Raw genomic sequence first — 21,629 nt, 5'->3', positions numbered from 1 at the left:
CTGAAACTGGACTCTTAACACTCAGCACAAGGCACTCCATGCAAACTTTGAGGTGAGAGACTTCTAGGTAACTACTGTAACTCAACATAAGCACACACTATAAAAACAGGGTATTAAAACAAAGGCCACTTAATCTAGCAGAGGAAATTATGCAGGATGGCTTTTCACAGATACCCTTCACACCTGACATCAAACAGCAAATAGCACCCCTATCTAAGAGGTATAAAAATTGAGCATCAGTCTTCCAGGCACTCCTGGTAAACAGTGCCAGTCTCTGCAAGATAATTCTGGGATATTGTTACCCATTGGATCCTGAGATTAGCTCAGCTGGTTAGAGCATGGTGCTAGTAATTCCAAGGTTGCTGACATAATCCCCACAGGGGCCATTCACTTAGGAGGTGGGCTTGATGATGCTTGTCGCTGCCTTTCAACTCAGAATATTCTGTCGTCTGTTATTGTCATGCACACATGGTACAACTACTGGGTAAGAAACTCCACTGAGACCACAGTAACAGGTGCCAGGAAGATGCCTCAGTATCTCTGGTCTCTTAATACAATAAACAATGTAGTGGCAGCACACACTCAGCCATTAACATTGACAGCCTGCTTCCATCTGCATTAAACAGTGCTCTGGCTTCCAGAGATCAATGTTTAGACGAGGTCACTGACAACTTGTCTACTCCTGTTTTCAGGATACTCCTATAGCGGCTGCCAGGATGGCATAGTAGGACTTTTCCTCCACTTGATAGAAAAGTGCCTATGAAACCAGGACAAGTCCATTCCATATTCCAGCATCAATGGTCATGCTTTAGCACATGTCACAACCCTCTGCCACCCTGGCTGTAGGCAAGCAGCATGCACCCCAAATATCTACTGCTACACTACTGTACAGCGTCAGCTGGGCTTGTGTAGGCTTCCTGGGGTGACCAGTGCGGACAGACAGCCTCTCACAGCCCTGCAACTGCTACAGAGACAATGAGAAATGCTGCCCTTGAGCTCAAGCCCTGGCTTGCTCAGAGAACATCAGCCCCAGCCACACCACACTGGGGGGGACAGCAGTGCCCAGGCCGCCCTGTTGCTGAAGGGGGAACAGGCCACCTGCACACACAGCTCTTCTTCTGCACGCTTAGTTACAAAGTCACAAAGGTAACCACATGTGGGCTGCATGCACAACACACCTCACTTCACATCAGCAGGCTGGGGAGGATAGAGAAAGGAGCAGCTCAAACTGAACAAGTTGCACCTTTACAGCTGAAGGAAGGCATCATAGCAGGCACCAAAATGCTACATTGTGAGAGACAGCTGGCAATTACTGCACCAGAGGCTTGCACAGGGACAAGATCAGAGTGTCAGGAGCACATCGGTAGAGACTCCTCAGTAAGTCTCTTGTGCTGCTCAATAAAAACTGAGTTATCTTCCTTTGTTCCTAAAAGTAGGTTCCCTCCCCTACTGCTTCCTGACCCTGCTGTTACAGCACTTTTCATCCACTCTGGCCTTTCCAGACAAGTACACGAAGACACTAAAAGGGAACATGTCTCACTGAGATTCATTCTAAGTAGATATTGAAAAATCAAGTCTCCTCTGCCACTTTTGTGCTGCAATGACCAGCTTGGTAAATAATGAAATGAACCTTCCAGCACCCAACTCCTCACCTATCCCTGCTCCATCTGGAGTTGAAGAAGGAACATCCCATTTGCACACAGCAGGTGAATTCAACTAGGAACAAATTTGTCCTAATTTTACCAAGGTTAATCCCTAAAGCATGCCAAATTTAAAAAAGTTGCCTGATTCAGGATGCCATTAATCACTGAGTTCTACATTGTGTCAACAGGAAATCTGTTGAGCAAGAAGTAGACTATCACCCCATCCCACTGTCAACTCCCCTTCCCACCTTTATGGTCCAGTTTCAGTGTTAGCTACCAGAAGCTAACCAGTCTCTCCATGCAAGTTTGAGCTGTCTCCTCATTTGCAAAAAAGCAGGGAGACAAAGGTTTTTACACAGTGACCCCTGAACATGATTTTTCTTTCCTCTCTGTCTCTGAGCTCCTTCCCCCACTTCAGTGATGTTGGAAGCTACCCAGTACAAAGTAACACTTGAAATGCACACATTAGGGTGAGCTTTGAACCCAGGTTTCGCAATGCAGCCCAAACTCACAGCAGCCAACGAGGGGGTTCAGTGGGAAGCCAAGGCTAGCCCACATTTTTTGTAAGAAGGGTAAGGATCAAACTATTTCCAGGCTACACCTTTAGTAAGTACAAATGGGAGAGAGCCTTCATCAGCACAACTCAAATACAACAGTCTCCTAACAGGAAAGCAAAGAGAGAAAGAACTGTGCAGCTGTGGTAACAGTATGGTAAGAGATGTTCTGCTCCTTCTCTGCCATTTCCTGTTAAGTGGGCTTTTCCTCCTGACGTCTTCTCACCCCAAATGAGAACCATTAATGAGAAAACTGCTGCATAACTGAGGAGCCCCACAAAAACAAGCCATGTCTCAGGCCTTCATTATGAATTAACTAATGATCAGTGTGGAATAGAGATTATGAGCAGTTTCATGCCCTCTGGGGTACTTGATGGGAAACCATCAAGCAGATCTGTAGATACCTACCTGTCAGAAGTTATCAAGAAACAGCTGAGCAGATCCAGAATGGTTACCCTACTGTGTTTCTCTGGCACCACTGAAGAATATGAATGCACCTCTGCTGCCCAGTAAGCCTACAGCTACCTTGACATGACACACATGCTAAACACCGACCTTTTCACACCTGATACAATACTGGGGCTGCTCAGCCTGGAGAAACACTCTTTAAAACTACCTGAAATGAGGTTATAGCAAGATAGAGGTTGTTCTCTTCTCCCAGGTGACTAATAACAGGACCAGAGGACATAACCTCTAGCTCTTTCAGGGGTCAGGTCAGACATCAGGAACAGTTTCTTCACTGCAAGCATGAAAAGTGCAGGCATTGAGACAGGCTACCCAGGGAGGTGACAGAGTTGCTGTTCCTGGAAGTGTTCAAAAAATGACTGGGCATGACATTTAGTGGTAGAGTTTAGTTGGCACGGTGGTGTTTGGACAAAGGCTGGATTTGATGATTTTGGAGGCCTTTTCCAAACTTAATGTCTCTATGATTCTATTATTTTCAGAAGATCCTGGCAAAAATATACCAAGCCATCATTCCCACTGTAAAATTCAGCTCCTCTGAAATAGCCTCCTGGTTTACCTAGTTTAAACATCATTCCAGAAAATCCCACAATGTTCTAGAATTCCCCTACTTTCTAAAGGCATTCTGGTAACAGGCAAAATTTAGACCTCTAGTAGCAAGATAGGAAGAGTATTTTTAGCTCTTAGGGCCTAGGTTACATGGGCAATTGCTGAGAAGAGACAACCTTAAGGAGCCACAGCCAGTTTTGAGACTACTTCCCCAGCTTCATTTTAACATTTTTCTAAACTATGAGACTGTTCACAAGGCCAGGATGTGACCCACATTCAGAGAGCAAACAAGCTCACTCCCTGCAGTTGACACAATCCATGACCTCTCTGTTGGGCAGTCCTATCCTGGAAGATCAAGCTCCACAAAAGGCAAAAACACGCAAAACAAAAAACTTTTTCATCACTGGCAGCTCTGTTTATATACAAGAAAAAACAAAGAGGTGGTGAGCCCCTTGTCTGTTTTATTTAACAATGGACTAATTCCAACTCTGAATTCATTGGACCCAAGTCCTGTAAAAACAAGCCTCAGACACCTGAGTGAAAACTTCAGGGACTGTGACCATTACCAGTGGTAAATATGATAGCCTTTCCTTTCTTGTGACACTGAGTTTCTAAAACAACCGAACCAGTTGGCAAGCATCCTGACATTTGAAAGGTTCAGAAAGCTTATCAGAGACCACTTTCCACTCACCACTTCAGTAACTCGTGTTTCTTTCACATTCCCTACAGATACCTCCTCAAGGTCAGATCTAACAGGCCAGATCCTCTGAACAAGTCTGTTGCACAAATCACGCCCTTGTCCAACACAGGTATTCCCTAAACCCCCATGCTTTCTCAGACTTTTAGCTGCTTGCAAGAGGTATAGCATCCTATGAGGTCTCAATCTAAAGGCAAAAGAATTTTAAGAACACCATACTGGATCCACACTCCTGTGTCCTTTTTATTACAAGGAGAAATTCTTCTTATGTATTGTCTATTCTTAACAGGTAAATTTCCACACTGTTAACAGATGGTGAGGACAGCATTCCAGACACTCAGAACACACCTTGGCAGAACATCAGTTGCCTGGGTCTATCCTCGTGCCAGTACAAGAACATGCTTCATGCCATCCACTTAATGTGTATCTTCTGTTGTAAAGTTACATTGCAGGTTTGGGATACTCTCAATGATTAAAGTGACTGGAGATGTCTGCTATTGCCTCTGACACTTCTGCCATTAGGAAGTGGCAGGATTTTGTTGCCATTTATGCAGCTTGCAGCATTCAAAAGGTTTTGGACTCATGGGCACATCCCTGCAGCTTGGCAATGCCTCACCCACAGAGCAGAGCAGGTCTCAGCACAGGTTTTCATTTCACATCTTTGTTGCTGCACACAGCAGTCATGCACCCTCCTTGCCTGATCTGACACCAGTGTTTCAGTACTCCAATGCTCTCTCACACTGGAAATCAGGACAGAAGTCTTGAGCACCTTCAAGCCCTCTGGTTTCTGTCCACCCACCACTCTCTCCAGTTTGAATAGGGTCTTCCCAAAGCCAGACCAATTGCTCAGGCAGGGATCACTAGAGGAGGAACAATTAAGTAAGATACAGGGTATTTGCCTGTGTTTCTTGAAAAGCTGTATAGCCTTGAAAGCTACAAAATGGTAACTTAAGATCTCAAAGCACCCTTGGGCTAATACTTACAGTTTGTCTTCTTCTGTAGGTAAAGTTCTTCCACAGCAGCAATCCCAGCTGCGTCCAGAAAGCCATTGTCCTTCAGCAAAGCCTAGAAACTCTTTGTGTAGCAGCAGCAGTACACAATACAAATGTTGTGGCCAGGCATTAACTAGTGAAAGAAAAGAAAAACAGAAAAAAAGTTAGAAGGGGAAAGTTCTGTCATTCAAAACAGAAAAGGCAACAAGACAAGGGAAAGACAAGAGGCTGTACTCTGTGACTCCACAGCCCCTCTGTGGAACACCTCACTGCCTTCTTTCTTACCCTATGCTCTCCAGCCAAGTCTCATGGGTCTCAGTAAGCTCAGATTTAGACTCACTTTTTCTCATCTCAGAGCTCCAAAGCACAAAAAGAAGTTTGCTATACAATTTTCTTATTTTCTGCCTCAGGAATTCCAAGCACAAGGACAGCCCAGAATGAGAATAAGTAACAGGGTTTGAAAAATGATTTAAAGATCCCTCTGAATAAGTCTGAACCATACAATTCAACCCTTTTCCTTAAAGCCTCTTTCCATATTCACTTTTGTAATGGTGAAAAACTGTCTGCCAAATTAGGAAAACCTTTGTTTTTAAGTCCAGTCAACACCATTTGTAGGAGAAAGTGCTGTGCATTTAACAGGCAAGGGAAAAATACCCATTCCCTTGAAGGTAAGTAACTAAGAAGGATGCTAGGGTTGTTAACATTTAGATGAATGAATGGAAAATTGTTGTTGAGTCAGTGTTCAAGTCTTGCAACCACCTGGCCTCCAACACTGTTGTGCATTAAGTGTGTGTTGTGCTACAGTACAAGAGCACAGAGGATTAAAAAATATTAATTTTAAAAAATTAATCTCTTTAGTGGCAATTAATAAGAGCATAGTATAGTACCATTCCAACAAGGCTCAATCTTAAAGCTCTACGATGATCTTTCACTATATTAGTTAAATGTCATTAAACCCTTTTCCCAGAATTAATTCAGCATATCTTAATTTACTTCTGAGTTTTAAGGTCACTTCAAATTAAGAGCAGTTGCCTCAGCAAGTGCCTGCACAGGAACTTAGTTAATCCACATTAAATTAATTCTGATTTATGTACCTGAATACACTTTGCTGACAGAATCAGCATTAAGAGGACAACTAGCAGTTGATTCGAACACATACCAAGAGAATCACTCTTTCCAATACCTGTTAAATTTGGAACCCACACGATTTTGAGTCTGGTGTCCCATGTAACAGTATCCTAGCCCTAAGATTCAGAGTTGGATGTCTGTTTGTAAACTGCATTGAAAAGATTACCAAAAATCCGTAAGTGTGCTAGGAATATAAGGCTTCTTTGGTAAATTCTCTGGCCAGACCTACATTGGAGTAACATCAGATGGAAAAATTAAGGATGTGAGCTTTGAGACGATGAACAATTATCTTTCAGTCTCATCCAAAACTAAATTCCATTACTACAATGACTTGCAGACTAAAAACTTGTTTCTTAATAATGTAGGTCTGTGTTACAAAAAAAAATTCTCTAACATGACTAACAAATATAAACCAGTGACACTGAGTTCTGTAGATGATTACACTGTAGTATCACAATAGGACAACAGTGTTCTTAATACCAGTACAGAGAACCAAAGAGCAGTAATAGATGCCTACAAAACCTTACAAACTCATACCAGCAGCAGAGCATACAGTCGGCACAGTCTCGGTAACTTCTGCCAGGTGCTGCTCTAACTCACTGACAGGACCTCCACAGATGCTCCTTCACAGAAGGATGCCGAACTCATCAGGCAGGACAACCATCCTTCCCTACCCAGCATCCTGCTGGCTGGAACACTCTGACACTAACACATTGCAGATGCATGCACATCTGGCTGGTAGATCATGAATTCCCAGGCATACTTAGCAAAAGGCACTTGGCAGGCTACTGGCACATCCACAGCAGGGAAAAAGCCTACCCTTTGTGGGGAATCTCAGAAGACAAATCCTAGCTGATGACTGCATCCATGCTCATGGACCCAAAACACCCCTTCTGCTTACAGCCTTGGATATGGGGGAGTGGGGGGTCTTTGAAGCACCTCCTCTTGATGTCAATATTACATATCTAAAGCTGCAATCAACCTACCAACACAACTAAGTAGGGAATATTGTTACCTCTGCTTTGTACTACCTCTACTCTAAAGTTTCTGAATAGTATTTGGGGGATTTAGCAATACTTTTACTCACCCTAAAGAGAAACCTGGATTACTTCTCACATAGTACACAGGCACTTGCTGACCACTAATGTGGTACAAAAATCTTTTTAAGAACACTAAGGTAATTACTCTTTTCATGCATTTTTCCACAAGGATACTGGTACTGGTCTGTGGGTCACAGACTTCCATTTGATTTTTTTGTGCTCTCCACCATGCCACAAAATCTTTGCTGCCTGAGTCTAATCCTGCAGCCATTGCACAAGTTTGGCATACAGAAGTAGAGGACTGGAAGGGACTGTACAGCCTTCTAACAGTCACAGGTAGTTATGCAACAGCTGTTTTTTATCTTCAGAAGGGTGTTCAGAGTATCCACTCCATACTTCATTCCCATGCCCCCAATACTGTTAAATCTCTGCAAAAAAACTAATTTCCAATGTTTTCCAGAAATTAAAGCTAAACACCAAAACCCATGAGAATAAAGTGCCACAGGAAGAGTAGAATAAGTATCCCATGGAGAGCCAAAGGGACTTCTGGCGTTCTCATCAATGGAATTAGACCCTATTCCTGCACCTTAATACCCTGCACAGAGGCAAAACAGAAGTTCAGAGTGTGGAATGAGCAAATCAAAGGGTAGCTGGTTTAATGCACATCAGTGAAAATTCAGATACTGATCCCTTGCAACTGCAGTCAGTCCACAGGATCCAGAGCATGGAAATACACTGCTTTATAGATTATCGCACATTAGCAAACTGTAGTTTTGCCCCCTAAACTAAGGGCACATATTTCACCATTTAGCTCATCTCAGCTGACCAGCCAAAAGCAGCACAGCCAGGAAGACTCAGCTGTGCCACCTGCTTGAACTTCAGCTCTCTGGAGTTAAGTTAAACTTTACTGTGAAGAAAGCAAATTACCTGGCCTGTTCTTCCTGGACAAAAGTTTTAAACGTCATAAAAATACTGACTTTTAAGGACTGTCCAGATATAGGCATACCAGCTAAATCCTTGCATTAATGTACAGCATGGAGCCTAACAGTGGACAAATCACCAATGGAGGTGCACCTGAGCCTGAAGTGTATCCAGTTCTTCCAGCCATGCTGGGTGACAGCTGCAATGACACTGTACGCCCCAGTCAGTATGTGTTACAGACTGATGAACAGGTTTGTTAGTAGTCACCTGTGATTTTCATCCACAGAAGCTGACATACTTGGTTCACTGCTGACACAAGGTTCACTTGAGCAATTTATCCATCAGAAAGAACTCGGCAAACTAGTACCAGAGGAAAGTGGCTGAGCATACTTTCAGATGTTCTTCCAGCTCACAATAGGCAAGAACTGTAAGCCAGAGATGCACAGAACTGATCAACCCAACACTTCCAACATGGCTAGAGCTGAAGCCCCACTTTATCTCCACTTCAGACCAGTCTGGTAAGTTCAACACAGCTGGGAAATATAACTTGCCATTTAGTACTGCAGCACCAAAACTCCGTTTGTTTCCAATGATGGCTTTTATGTCTCATCTGTGTAAAATTATGAGCCAACAGCAGCTATCAGTGATCACTCCTAACACTCACCCAGAACTCCCTGAAGCAGAAATACTGCTTTCTGTCTAGAGTAAGAGAAGCTGCAGGAATCCATCCTCATAGCATTAGTTTTCCTGTGATATGAAGTACCACAGTACAACACCCGCACAATTAAAGCACAGATTACATGAACTTGTCCCGTGGTCTGCCTTTGCAGAAGACTCCCTCCACATGACATTTCGCCCTGCTGCAGAAGTTCTGAACAGCCTCCCGACCCACACAGCTGCAATTTCATCTCATTTTCTGCAATTCAGAAAATTACTCAAGAGAAAGTTAGGGTACAGGGCAAACTCTGAAAATAATGACAATGAAACACATCCTTTGGCCAGCCCTTTCTCTCTAGAAAGGGTGCAAGCCACTATTTCAAAGTAGAATGGCTGTTGATAAGTCCACTAGCTGGTATACCAACAGTCTCCAAACCGAATCCCTTTTAAATAAATAACAATAAATACTAATAAAGGCATTAATTGCTAATAAACAATCCCTCCCTTTTTAGAGCTGTAGATTTAGAGAGTAAAAAGCTTAAGTGGCAGAAAATCAGTTCTCCACCCCCTTGCCTGGTGTCTGTACTAAGTAAATATAAAATAGCCTTCAAAAACAGCTTTCTGCAAACAATGCAGCTGTTTGCTTTCTTTGGGTAGGCAAAAAAACCTTTCCCCTAGAGAAAAAGAAATTAAATCACTATTTCAAGAGGGAACAAAGTGAATTTACCAAACCTTATGAGACTAGAACATTTCAGGGCTCTGACCAGACACAATAGACTATTTAAACTAAGTCCTTGTCAGCAGAGCTAAAAAGCTTTCACCAGTTGATGGAAGGCTCAGTGGACTCCATGAAAAAAAGCTAGCAGCCCTCATCCTTTAAGTTACATTTTCCTTACCAGAGAAGCTACCACCACTGGCAATTCTCCACAGATCAAGTGGCCACGGAGAGCACAAATCTAACAGCTACCCATGATGCCCTCATGAGCTACAGGAGCCAGTACTTTCCTTTCTCACAAGCAGACATGATCTAGCACTTCTGCTTCCTGCCCCAGACAAAAAATTTGTACATCTGCTTAACTCCAACAGATTTTGTCTATACAAGTCGAATGGGAAAAGAAGCAACTTGGAAGAAAAGAAGCAACTAAATCATAAACATAAACATTGGATTTCTGCAGAAATATAGTCTTCTATTTATAAACACTGATAGATGTCTTGACATTCAATTTCTTTTAGGTAGTGTCAAGCTGCATTTTGTGAAGGAAACAATATCATGAGCCATGTGAATTCTGCAAATCCTAAATCTAGAGTCCCCCAGTGATTTCTTTGCCATCAGTGGAGAGCAGATCCCTCTCAGGACTGTGGATATGAAGGCAGGACAGAAGGGCCTCACTCATGAACTGACATTCTGATTTTGCTGGTTTTGCATTAATTAATATTTGGTGAGGAGGTAAGAAGCCAGAATCACAGAAGTGATTTTCTAAGAGAAGCTGCTAAGAGTTTCCTCTGTGCCAGACAAAAGCAATCAGTAACTAGTTTTGAATATTGACACTTTGTTAAACCACTAGAAAGCTGAATACGCCTCTATGAACACACATGTTAAAGACGAACAAAGCCCGGGAAAAATCTCCCGGCGTGCGAGAGAGAAGTGCTTCCCCGCTCCCAGCCCGGCGGCCGAGTGGGGGACGGGAGGCTGTGGGGCCTCGGCCAAGGCAGGGCCGGGCCGCTCTGTTAACATCTTGCCCCCGCAGAGTGTGGCCGCCGCACACGATCATGCGGCTGAGGCCAGAGGCGGCCCTGCAGCCTGCGCAGCGGGTGGCCCTTGCGGCTGGAACTGAAGGACCAGCTACGCGGCCGATCCTGACACAGCCCCACCGCTGAACATCCATCACCACGACTGCCTCGGCCGACGCCCGGCAGGGATCACATGACCATCATCAGGCCCCGGGCGAGTTACCAACTCTTTCAATGCATAAATAAGACTTGCAGACCTTCAATCCTCTCTCGAGTGAGAGAAAAGGACAGAGTCAAGACACATAGAGGAACAACATGAAGACATCAAGGTCAATGAAGAAATAGTCAAGTCCCAGATGGAAGGAGAATGAGAAGATGCCTTAAGTTTGGGTTGAAATCCTCTTGTAAGGCTATGGAGAAGAATGTAAATGATACATCAGACTCTTTCCCCTACAACTCATTGGAAAGTATGAGGAGATTAAGCATTCAAAGATATGAGCCAAGGCATCTGTGCTAAAGCAAGCAGATGTTGAAGTAGCTGTGATCCCATGAGAAGTTTGAATACCGAGAGAGAAGAGTGATGAAGACCCTCGTGCCCCAGGGAAGAACACCTCTGTTCCCAGAGATTAGAAATCTCCCAGAGAGCTCAGAGACAGATAAAAAGAATCTTTGCTCTTGAACAGCTCATCTTTAAAATAGTACCCCATAAGTTGGCGTGGCCCCTAAATGCAGCTGTGGGAAAGCTGTGAAAGATGGGAGTGATTTCACAATTGCAGATTCCCAGGTGGCTGCTATTTGTGGAAATTAAAAGCTACAAGAGAACTGTTTCTTGTGGAGAAGCCTCCATGGCATGGCAAGGGAAACTTCCCTCCCTAAGCAAACTGAAGAAAGACTATTCTAGAAGTAGTTCTAAGTAGTTCTGACCTAAAAATCCCAAGTTTCATCTCTTTACATTGTCTCTGAGAAAGAAAAGAGGGTGTGTAGAGGTGGATGGGGAGAAGTGTTCTAAAAGTTTTATTCTGATTCTTATTATTCTTTCTTTTAGTTACTGTTAATAAAGTTTTCTTTATACCCTTTTAAAGTTCTGAGCCTGTTTTGCCTTCCTCCTAATCCTATCTCACAGCAAGAAATGAGCAAGTATATTCTAGTGGATGCACTAAGAGTCGGCCAGCACTGGAGCCACCACATTAATTGGTGCATTGGCCAGGAAATCCTAAATTGGTCAACCAAAACCACTACACTGATCTACACAAGACAAACTACCAGAGGACTAGTCGCCTGGATGGGCATCAGTGTAGCAGAGGTACAATTAAGTCTAGAGTCCAGAATTAAATCCCCAAATCAAGGTCTAGCGCCTTGGCCACTTCTCTGCTGAACACCAGGATTTCCCTTCTTCCAGCACAGTAGCTGTAACTAGAAGGAAAAAAACAATCTTGATCCCAATTATGTTAAGATTAGGCTAGATAAAGAGCAGCTGTGGACAAGTGCAAGCAATTTTTGTCCTGCTGCTAGAGATCTAATTGGACATAAAATCCCCAGCAGGCAATGAATAAAGAACCAAAATTCATGTCCATTCTGTGACCTAAAGTCACACTAAGCTTGCAAAACACAAAGGAACAAAGCTGGCATTCCTGTCACTAAAACTTCCAAGCAGTCAAAAAACTTATGAGCTTGCAAAACACAAAGGAACAAAGCTGGCATTCCTGTCACTAAAACTTCCAAGCAGTCAAAAAACTTATGACATCTACTGGAGCTCTAGGAAAGAGGGGAAACTGCCACCTGAACAATAACAATTTCATACAAATAACCGTACCAATCTTTTAAAGTAATCTTTTAACCCAAAGAGCCCAGAATAGGTTGCAAAAAGGTGCCATAAAAAGCATTAGCAGCACAAGAGTTCAATCAACTCACCTAAGGCCACAAGCAAACAAAAGCAGAGATTAGAATGAAACCATCAGATCCCACATGTCTGCCTCCTGGCTTAAGCACTGCTGGATTCTGTAGCAGACACAACCAGTGCAGGATCAGCACTGGACGTGTGAGCTTTGGACCTACGGGCTCTTGCCTGGGACACAGGATCGTTATCACTGGAGGCACACAAACACTAAAAGCTGCTCTTTCATAACCTCTCCACGGAGGACATTTCTCTCCCTTTTGCCAAATGCATAAGGGACACAAAGTTCTCTATTCCATCTAAAGAGCTCTTCAGTGAGAAGTGCTTTCCTCTTCAAAATCACCCAGGTCACATTACAGAGTTTACACCAATTCCTTGTTCCTAGCAATGTGATTGGAGAGCTTCTGGGTCAGCAGACAAGAATTTGATTAGGGTGATAAACAACAATAATTTAGTGGCAGCTCTTGGCAAGATCCTCTACTGGTTTACTTCCCACACTGACTACCTGGCCTTGGGTTAGGTAGTAAACAGATTCCTGTCTTGTTCTCCAATGCTAACTAATACTGAAGGCAACTAGTAAATGACTTTCAACACGGCCATCCAATTGAATTCGTTTTCCTTCCTTGAGAAGCGTGTAAAATTTCGTAAAAACAACATTTAAAGGATAATGCCAAAATATCAGGAAGCTGATGACACAGGCTCATGGATTACCTCTAGCAACCTGCTACCTCTGGTCCAAGACACAGAGCCCCCCCACTCATCTACAGAACCCTTATGGCAGCATGCACACAGTTACAAAACACTAAATAAATAATTTCACATTGTTATTTAAGGTGGTTCCAATCTCACAGAATACTGGAGACAACCAAAGGAAAAGGACTCCTTTCAGCACAGGCCAACAATAAAATACTTGTTCACAACCTGCTTGAACTGCTGCTATGAAAACAACTAGTGACAGAACTCAAGCCCAGTATTAGGTTCTACTGGCTGCACTAGGTACTACATTGAGAAGCAAGCCTGGATCTTGCTCTGACATGACTCAAGGTCAACACAATGTCATGTCAGGAACAGCAATCTGGCTTCCCAACTCTAGGCAAAATGGCAAGGGGCTTCTAAAGTTATTTAGCCTTGGCATGAGAATTGAGCAAATAGTTATTTTGTAAGTCAGTATATTATGTGCTGAGGTCTTCTGAATGCTCCACTATGAACAGATGAGCAGATGACATTCCTGGTCCTAAACTCTTCAGAGTATCTAACTTGCCTCTCCTGTCAAAGCCAAACTCCTAGGAGATATATTTCTGAGACACTGGTGAGCCTATCCTTACCTATTAGCGGAAAAAAAAAAAATATATATATCACATGACACTTTGTCACAGAGGAAAACACTAGCTAACAAACTGCTCTATTATAAAGAGTGGACTACATTTTTCAGAGTCCTCAGTGTCTCATTTACACATGTGCACATTTTCAAAAATGGCTGTTGCTTTACAACCTTCCCTTGTGACACAACATGCAAAGTAATTTTGAAAATTTTAATTTTTGAAATTTTGAAAAACTTGTCAAAGGTCAGCAATATCTGCCTACCAGAACCACAACAAGTGACTCTCATTACTTCTAGCATGCTTATAGAGGGCTCATTGATGAAAACAAGCACAACTCCAATGCAATGGAAGATGTCAAGTTTGCATGCACCATAGCTGGACTTACCCTAAAGAATGAACATGCAAGGGACTGTGGCATGCACTTAGGCAAGAGGATTGCTTAAGTGTCAAGTATAATACACAAGGTGAAATGCAGTCATCTATTTTACGAAAAAAACCAACAGCTTCCACTAGAAGGTTGTGAAATACGTTAAGTATTTCAACTTCCAACATTACACTGAGTGTCCACTACTTTGCCCATAGAAGAAAAAAAGGCAAGAATCTAGTCCATTCTTTGGCAAAAACAAACACAAAATGTGATTTGCTTTATCACGGCCAATGTCCAAAAATCCATAGTCCATATTAGCAGATTTTTTTTTTGGCTCTCATAGAATTGCTCTTTTCTAGTGGAATGTAGAAATAATAAAACATCCTGATTAAATAATAATTGCAACATTTGAGCTCAATTCATGCCATTAGGCTTTGATCTCTTGAGTGAGTATAGTATTGTCAGCACACAGTTTGCAAAAAGCCTGCTATACAGCCCCAGTCACTTTTTCCAGCTTTTGACACATCCTGTTGAAGGACAATATAACTGCAACTAGGAAAAAGGGGTAAAAGGTACCTTTCCAGGTACCTTTCCTTTGCAAAAGGTACCTTTCTGCTTGGCAGCAGTCATAAAGGGGAGAAGGAAGACACAGCCCCCCCAAGAAAGCAGCTTTTCCCAGAAGAAATCCACATGCTCCGACAATGTTAGGACAGAAACACTTTCAACCACTACCCCTTCCACAGAACATTCTGGTCACTGAATTATTTACACTGATCAGATATCTGGTTTTAAAAAGTACAACACTGACAGGTGCTCCATGATGCTACTGCAGAGTCACTAAAAGCATCTGGCATATTTCTGTGTTCTACTGAGCAAAGTTATGAAGCCTTGTACCTTTGTCATCACATTCATAAGGACTTTTTTGGAAAGAAGTCACTTCTCCTACAGCTTGCTTTTGGAACGCGCTGTTTATCTTGGGACAAGAAAAGGACACCAATGGTGTTCAGTACAAGATTAAACTGCAGTTTGATTGTATGCCTGCCCGTAATATCAAAAGAAACTGTAGTGTTATTTTCCTCTCCATCTTTGCCATTTGGGAACATCATGCCATAAACCAGCACATGTTTTCAGTAACAGAGCAGAACACAACATGGCTTATAGTGTAGAGAACATCACAGTGCCTTTGAGATTCAGAGGCAAAAAGAATAAACTGTCTGTTAAACTTGATATCTACACAACTGCACTGGTATCTGTGGCACAGCTATAAGTAACAGCAAACAAAACAAAAATATCCCTGAAATATGCAGAAAAACATCAGCCAAGAAAAAGCCTCTAGCACAATGAAAGGAAATGAAATTGACGAAAGAAAGCAATAAGCAGGCAAAGTCAGTATTTAGCATCCATTGTCAGCTTCAGCAGAGTTGGAGTCTGCAAAGCCTACAAGAAGACCTCGGCTCCCACATAGCTACCATCCAGCTGTGCTGATATGGGAGATGGTAATCCACTAAAGTGATAAAGAGATGCCCAAGGACTTTTGAAATCAGTTTGTGTCAGATGAATCTATGAAAAGGAATGATTTATGATCAACCTTGGCAACCTATACAGACTTCAATAAACACTCATCTCTAAAGTTATTCATAGAAGAACATGAAAATAGTTGGCACATGAGATAAGGCAGCCCACATACCTGCTGAGTCAGGTATGTGGCACAGGGCTGTTAGCTCAGAGCACTGCCAGAAAGCGTGTGACAATCTTCCCGTTTTGCCTGATCCACAGAGCAAACAGTTGTTACTCACATTTTCTATTCTTCAGGTCCAGCTGCACCCCTGCCACTGAAGCTTCAATCCTTAGGTGAGTATGGAAGTTAAAGCTATGCAAAGCAGGCTAATATATGCCCAATTCAACATCATGCTCAGACATATCCAGGAAGGAAGGATGACAGAATTTGTGCAAGTCCTAAGCTCCACCTCACAATTCAGAAGTATTTTCAGGATGGAGCTCCATTAGGTTTCTCCTAAAGCTTCAAGGGACTAAGCACAGAGCTAAAGAGCTGTGATCAACTAAATTTCAACCAAATGACTCCAAACAGCAGGCAAGTGCAGAAGCAGAATGAAGTGGGAAAAGCAATATGCATACAGGAGAGTAAGATGAGCAAAAAGAAATTTCGCAAGTTTTTTATGGACATAGTATTCACAACATACATTTTTTACATTAAGTTTAGAATATCCTTAACGGTTTTAAGAAAGTTCCACCAGAGCCAAAGCACACTGCAACAGAGAATCCCATTTTGCAATTATATCTGGTTTTATATATATGATCATAATTGGGAGAATAGATGTAGGGACGAATATTAAGAATATTATTCACAAGAACATGGAATGCAGCTCTGGGAGACATGGCTGGCAATCAGAAGAATGAGAAAAATTATCTGGGAAAAATTAAATCTGTAGAAATATGAAAACTGGTGGCAGACAGGTGATTGTATTAGTTTGCTAAAAGAACGAACCAAGTCCAGATCTCTCTAAACACAGAAGAAAAACTCTTATTGCTTACTTTAGCATGAATATATAAATATAAATTTGAGAGTGATGGGAAGTAAAGCAGTAAGAACTGCTACTCTGATTTAACAGGGTAAAGAATAATTAAAATATCTAAACTACCTTAAGACAAATAAAAAGCATTTTTCCCATTGGCAGAATAAAAATACAAATGCAGGATCCATTCAATTAAGTTGAAACATCACATGCAGAGGAAGAGTAGATTTTGAATTTTTGCTCCTATACTAGTACCACAAATAAATATCCATGGATCTGCATTCATAAAAGTTCAGTGATGCTTTATTGTTTGGCTGAGGAGAGTTCTGGGGTTTTTTAAACCATTCAAGTTTGGTCCTAACTGTTTCTATTGGTAGTCATAGCCAAACTCCTGTTGCAGGAACATAATTAAAATAACAGGAAGAGAAAAAAAGCCACCAATAGATCCCCAAAATACCTATATACTCCTCATTAATACAGCTCTCAAAGAACATTTATGATAACTTGCTTGTTTCTTTTTAAGGAACAAAAATTCAATGTAAAAACAGGCATATCTCTAAAAACATTGGACTTAAACCCAGCTTGCTGGCACTAGCAACAGAGACTGAAGTCTTTAAAAAAAGATACCTGCTGAATGTGAGAAAAAACACATTTTGACTTCTACCATAAAGAGTATGAACTTTATGGTACTCTAGAGTATGCCACTACTAGAATAATACTGGAAGTAGATAAGAGGAAACAGTCATGACAAGAAGGGCAGAGGTGCTGGGATCCTGGTCCCTAACCTTGCTCTTGTCATCTACATCAACAAAGCTGCTGCTCCAAGACCTTCCATGTGGCTTAATTTTGACCTTTATGAATCTAACTAGTACCATGCTAACGAATATTAGCTTGCTTGCTCCCAGGAACAAAACAGACCAGTAAACTGCAAGTTGTTTCTGAGAGTCAAGGCAAGTAGAGTGCTAACACGTTTTGGCCACCTGTCTTCCCCACAACCCTGCCTGCTATTTGCTAAAAAGGAAACCAGATCCCCAGACTGATCTCTGAACTGTGTGGTAAAAGGCTCAAACTTTGTTCTTTCACAGAGAACAACCTTGCTATCTAGCCCAAGTCAGAACAGTCTTAGAAAGGGTTTTTGCTCTCCTTTTTCTGTCCAACTCCAATTGTTCTCTAATAAAGTCAGCATAACACGAACCAATACCATTGCATTAGGCAGAACTCTGCTAAGCAACACTCCTCCAGAAAAATAACAGAAGAGGAAAAAGGTCAGCTTGTATGTGGATACTTATGGCATTCAAACTGACATGCATTTTTATTACCTATGATCAAGCTTTTTTGCTAATAATCCATGAATAAAGATCTAAATTCTCCCATTTTTCCTACAGTGTTAGCCTGTTGTGTCAGGAAAGCTGCATCAACAGTTTTCCATCCTACTCTGCCTCTCTCTTGGTCCTCAAAGCAAGCAAAAATACTTTTTCTCCCCATCAAAAATGCTACAAAAGACAGAACTAGCTTTGCTGCCAAGTATTTTAAAGAAAGGGAACAGGGTACTTTAGGTACTCCATTCAGTAGTTTTAGTCATGGTATTTCTTCTGAATTATCTCTTTACTTTTGTGTAATCAACACAAGCAAGACATGCAGCTACAGAATGAGACATTTTAACTTTTGGGGTTTTCTGTGGTGATCATCTTTTAAACACTAGAAGCAGAGTCTTACTATGGTATTTTTTATCTATACTCTTAGTATTAGCAACTGCAGATGTGCATGCTCATCAACTACACTAAAAAAGTTTCTAGCATTCAGAATTCAAATCCTTAGCTGGCATAAATATGAAATATTAGGGAGGGTGAATTTCTTCCATCCCAGATCTGAAGAAAGCAGGTAGAGTCCCTAGCAACATCAGATAACCAAGGAAAATCGATCTTATACATAAAATGTGTTTTAGTAAACATAGTAAACCCTGACTCTAACTCTTCTCACAGGAGTCATCAAGAATAACCAGCAAAAGAGAAACATGATGATGTTTGGTCAGCCATGGCCTCTGGATTATTTCAGTATTTGGTATGCTGCCCAGCCTAGAAGACCTACATAAACACTGAGGGTGCCTACTTCAAGGTTACTCAAACAAAGTGGTAGTTTGGGTCCCTCTCTGCTCCCTTCTGTCATCATCTTCGTGCTGCCACCAGTGCTCACAAAGCCATGAGAAGACTCTGAACCCAGGATGCTGGGATGAAAAAAACCAAACCACCAGGCAAAAAGAGGAGAGTTTGTTTTCAATTACTCATCCTGGGTCGGTGAACTCCAGTGCCTGCACAAAGGATGAAACAGACATAGAGAGAAAATGGGAAATGAAGCCAGTCCATTACTAGTTCACTAGCAACCTTCAATTACTCTGGATTAAAGTTGTGGAGAAACCACACCCTAAGAAATAGTGTGCCTGCATGGTGCAATGCACATAATAAATACTTAGCAGAGCTGATCGCATTTGGCCACAGATAGATGAGTTCAGTACCAATCCTCCTTCTGCTCTGTCTTTGAGTCTAGCTCTGCCAGGTGAACTCAATGATGAGAGAATAGCCTTGCAGAGATGTAGGCAAGGGAAGACTTCCTTCCTAAATGTGTGTATTGCACTTGATTAACAGGTGAGAATGCTTCAACACAGAATCTGCATAGAAAAATCCGCTGTTACTTCGTTTAAGTCATTAAGGCTTATTCCTGAATGATATATACCAAATCTGGTACCAGATCAAGTAAGTCTCTGATCACACCAATACAGCACTGAGTGATGTTTGAGTTTGAAAAAAAAAAATAGCATTACAAAAAAGGTTTACTAACAGCTGCCTATAGCACACTGATTTATAAATGTGCCTCAGCCTCTCTGTGTGAACTTTCAACATATTTGCTTGCACTGCTCTGCATCTCTCTTCAGAGGAAATTTGGAACTAATAGCAAAAAGATCCCCATGACTCCTGGAAAACACTAAAATCTTATATATAGCTGCACCCAATGTGTTTATTTCATGTAATTATCATATGGCAACATATCCTTCAGCAACAACTTTTTGGGGGAAAGTTACTGTATATAGTTTTGGGCTAGCTGCTGGATGCAGCTCTAATGCCAAATTACAGCAAATTGTGATTTCTTGTAGCCCCGAAACCATCTAGTAAGCCCTTCAGACCACCTACAATGAACAAAAAAAAATTTGTCTTTTATTATTTAATGCTAAATATTCTCAACAGGTTCAACTTAAATTCTACTATGTAACAGCTGTGTTCCATACTGCCAAACTTATAGGCCCATCTTTTTTGTTAAGGGTTGACTTCTAATTTTAACCATAATCAGCCCCACTAAATTACGATTACAAGAAACAATATCATGAGTAAAGGCATCAAGCTCCTGCCCATACCAGATATAGACTGTGTCACACAACTCACTCTTACATAAATTAAAATTCAAATGTGCAGAATGAGGACCCACCAACATAATTTTTATCTATTACATCAGTAAAACACTGCAGAGTCTCAGGTACTACCCGTTTAGCTTAATATCCTACTATGTCATCACAGAATCACACAGTGATTTGAGTGACAGGAAAGTGTCAGCATATGTTGCCATTCTGACTTGTAAGGGAGTCAAGCTGTGCCACAAGCATCAAGCACAAAAAGCATGTGCACTGAATGTTTACTACCATGACCCCCTTTCAAAACTGAGCAGGACTGCTCCATTACAACAGCCTTTCGACAGCAGGCTTGACCATCTGTTGTTAATGGAACATCCCCAAGACGTGGCTCTTCTCTGCAGTACAAGGAGCAACTAAAAAAATAAAATAAATTTTAATACATTAATCCATAGCAGTAATTTTTAAAAATGTCCAACTCACTTTAGGTTTTAATCTAGATGTTTACACCCCTCTGGTTTCACCGAGGTCTATTCCAACACATTTGAAATCAACTTTGATTCTTTAAATATGTTTTTGTACAGACTTTGAAATCTCCCAAGCCAACACTTTGGGGGAAAGGGGGCACTTCTGGTTAAAACTAGGGAAAAATAGGATTTAATAAGAACTTTTAATTTAAAATCCGAGTATCTTCCCAGACATGTTTTAAGCATTTGGGCTGCTGTGCAGCTCGTCTTTTGTAACAACAGTCTGATGACAGGTTGCAACGTAGCACTCCAGACTTCACAACAGTCTGGCACGCAGCAGCACGATTTGTTGCATGCAACTGAGCCTCCTTCTCGTCACAAAGGCATCCACATCGATTTTTTATTTTTTTACTCCCCCCATCCCAAGGCCCTCCCCTTATCCCACCCCCGCAACTTTACAGGATTCATGTAGGAGTGAAGGGGATGAAAACCCTCCCGTTATCTTCTAGCACCCATCGGGGCCGGGAGAGGCAGCGGTAAGGTGAGCCACCCTCCGTGAGCGCTGCCAAGTCAAGAGTCGCCTCGTTCAGGATAAGCTAAAATAAAGTAACTATTTCTCAAAAAAATAAGCACACTCAACCACGCCTCTCACACACACACACAAACAGTATCAGCCCCTCTCCGATCCACTGCCACGCCGTAAACCATCCTCCAAGCAGCGCTGCCGACAAGCTCGGCACGGAGAGTGGCACCACGTCGGAAGACAAAACCCCAAAGCAGTAAGAAAATAAACAAACAAAAACCAAAACAATAACAAAACACACACACCCCACCTATTTGCGTTTTCCCTCTAGCTTTGTGCCGCCCGTTTCAGGAGGAGCGGGGACAAGTGGGAAGCCTCCCCGACAGCTTCCCGGGATGCGTTCCCCACCACGCCGCCTACCTCCCCGGCCGGCAGCCGCCGTCGGTCCCGAGGGGAGCCGCTGCCTGCTCCGCACCGCGATCCCCTCCAGCTCCGCCGCCGGCCCCGACGCCGGCCCCGCTACCACTACCAAGCGCCCCCGCCCCGCAGGGCCTTTTATAGGAGCGGCGCGGATCTGCCCCCGGCGGGCCAGCCCGCCCCTTCCACGGCCGGGGCCGCCCAGCACACTTGCTTTTCTCCTCCCTCCGGGGTCTTCTCGCTGTCGCCTTTTCTCTTTCCTTTCTTCTTTTTCTCCTCTCCTGTCCTCCGTGCACGCCCCCCCCCCCGCTTTTTTTTTCTTTTCCCTCGACAG

General features: G+C 42.4%; 1 protein-coding gene across 3 annotated transcripts in view; it reads right to left on the bottom strand.

The window, feature by feature from the left end:
• ABCA1 (ATP binding cassette subfamily A member 1) overlaps positions 1 to 21,385 on the bottom strand; it is a 95,462-nt gene extending 74,077 nt beyond the window's left edge. For all 3 annotated transcript variants that reach the window (XM_053968733.1, XM_053968734.1, XM_053968735.1), the window contains exons 1-2: positions 21,299 to 21,385; positions 4,889 to 5,030 (exon numbers count right to left, since the gene is read on the bottom strand). In XM_053968733.1, coding sequence (XP_053824708.1) covers positions 4,889 to 4,954 — 66 coding nt within the window. In that variant the 5' untranslated portion in view covers positions 4,955 to 5,030; positions 21,299 to 21,385. The remainder of the gene's footprint in view (positions 1 to 4,888; positions 5,031 to 21,298) is intronic.
• Positions 21,386 to 21,629: the final 244 nt, after the last annotated feature.

Source organism: Vidua chalybeata, chromosome Z (genome assembly GCF_026979565.1).
Source record: "Vidua chalybeata isolate OUT-0048 chromosome Z, bVidCha1 merged haplotype, whole genome shotgun sequence".
NCBI lineage: Eukaryota > Metazoa > Chordata > Aves > Passeriformes > Viduidae > Vidua > Vidua chalybeata.
Note: the sequence above shows the minus strand (reverse complement) of the source record. Positions and strands in the feature narration are given on the sequence as shown.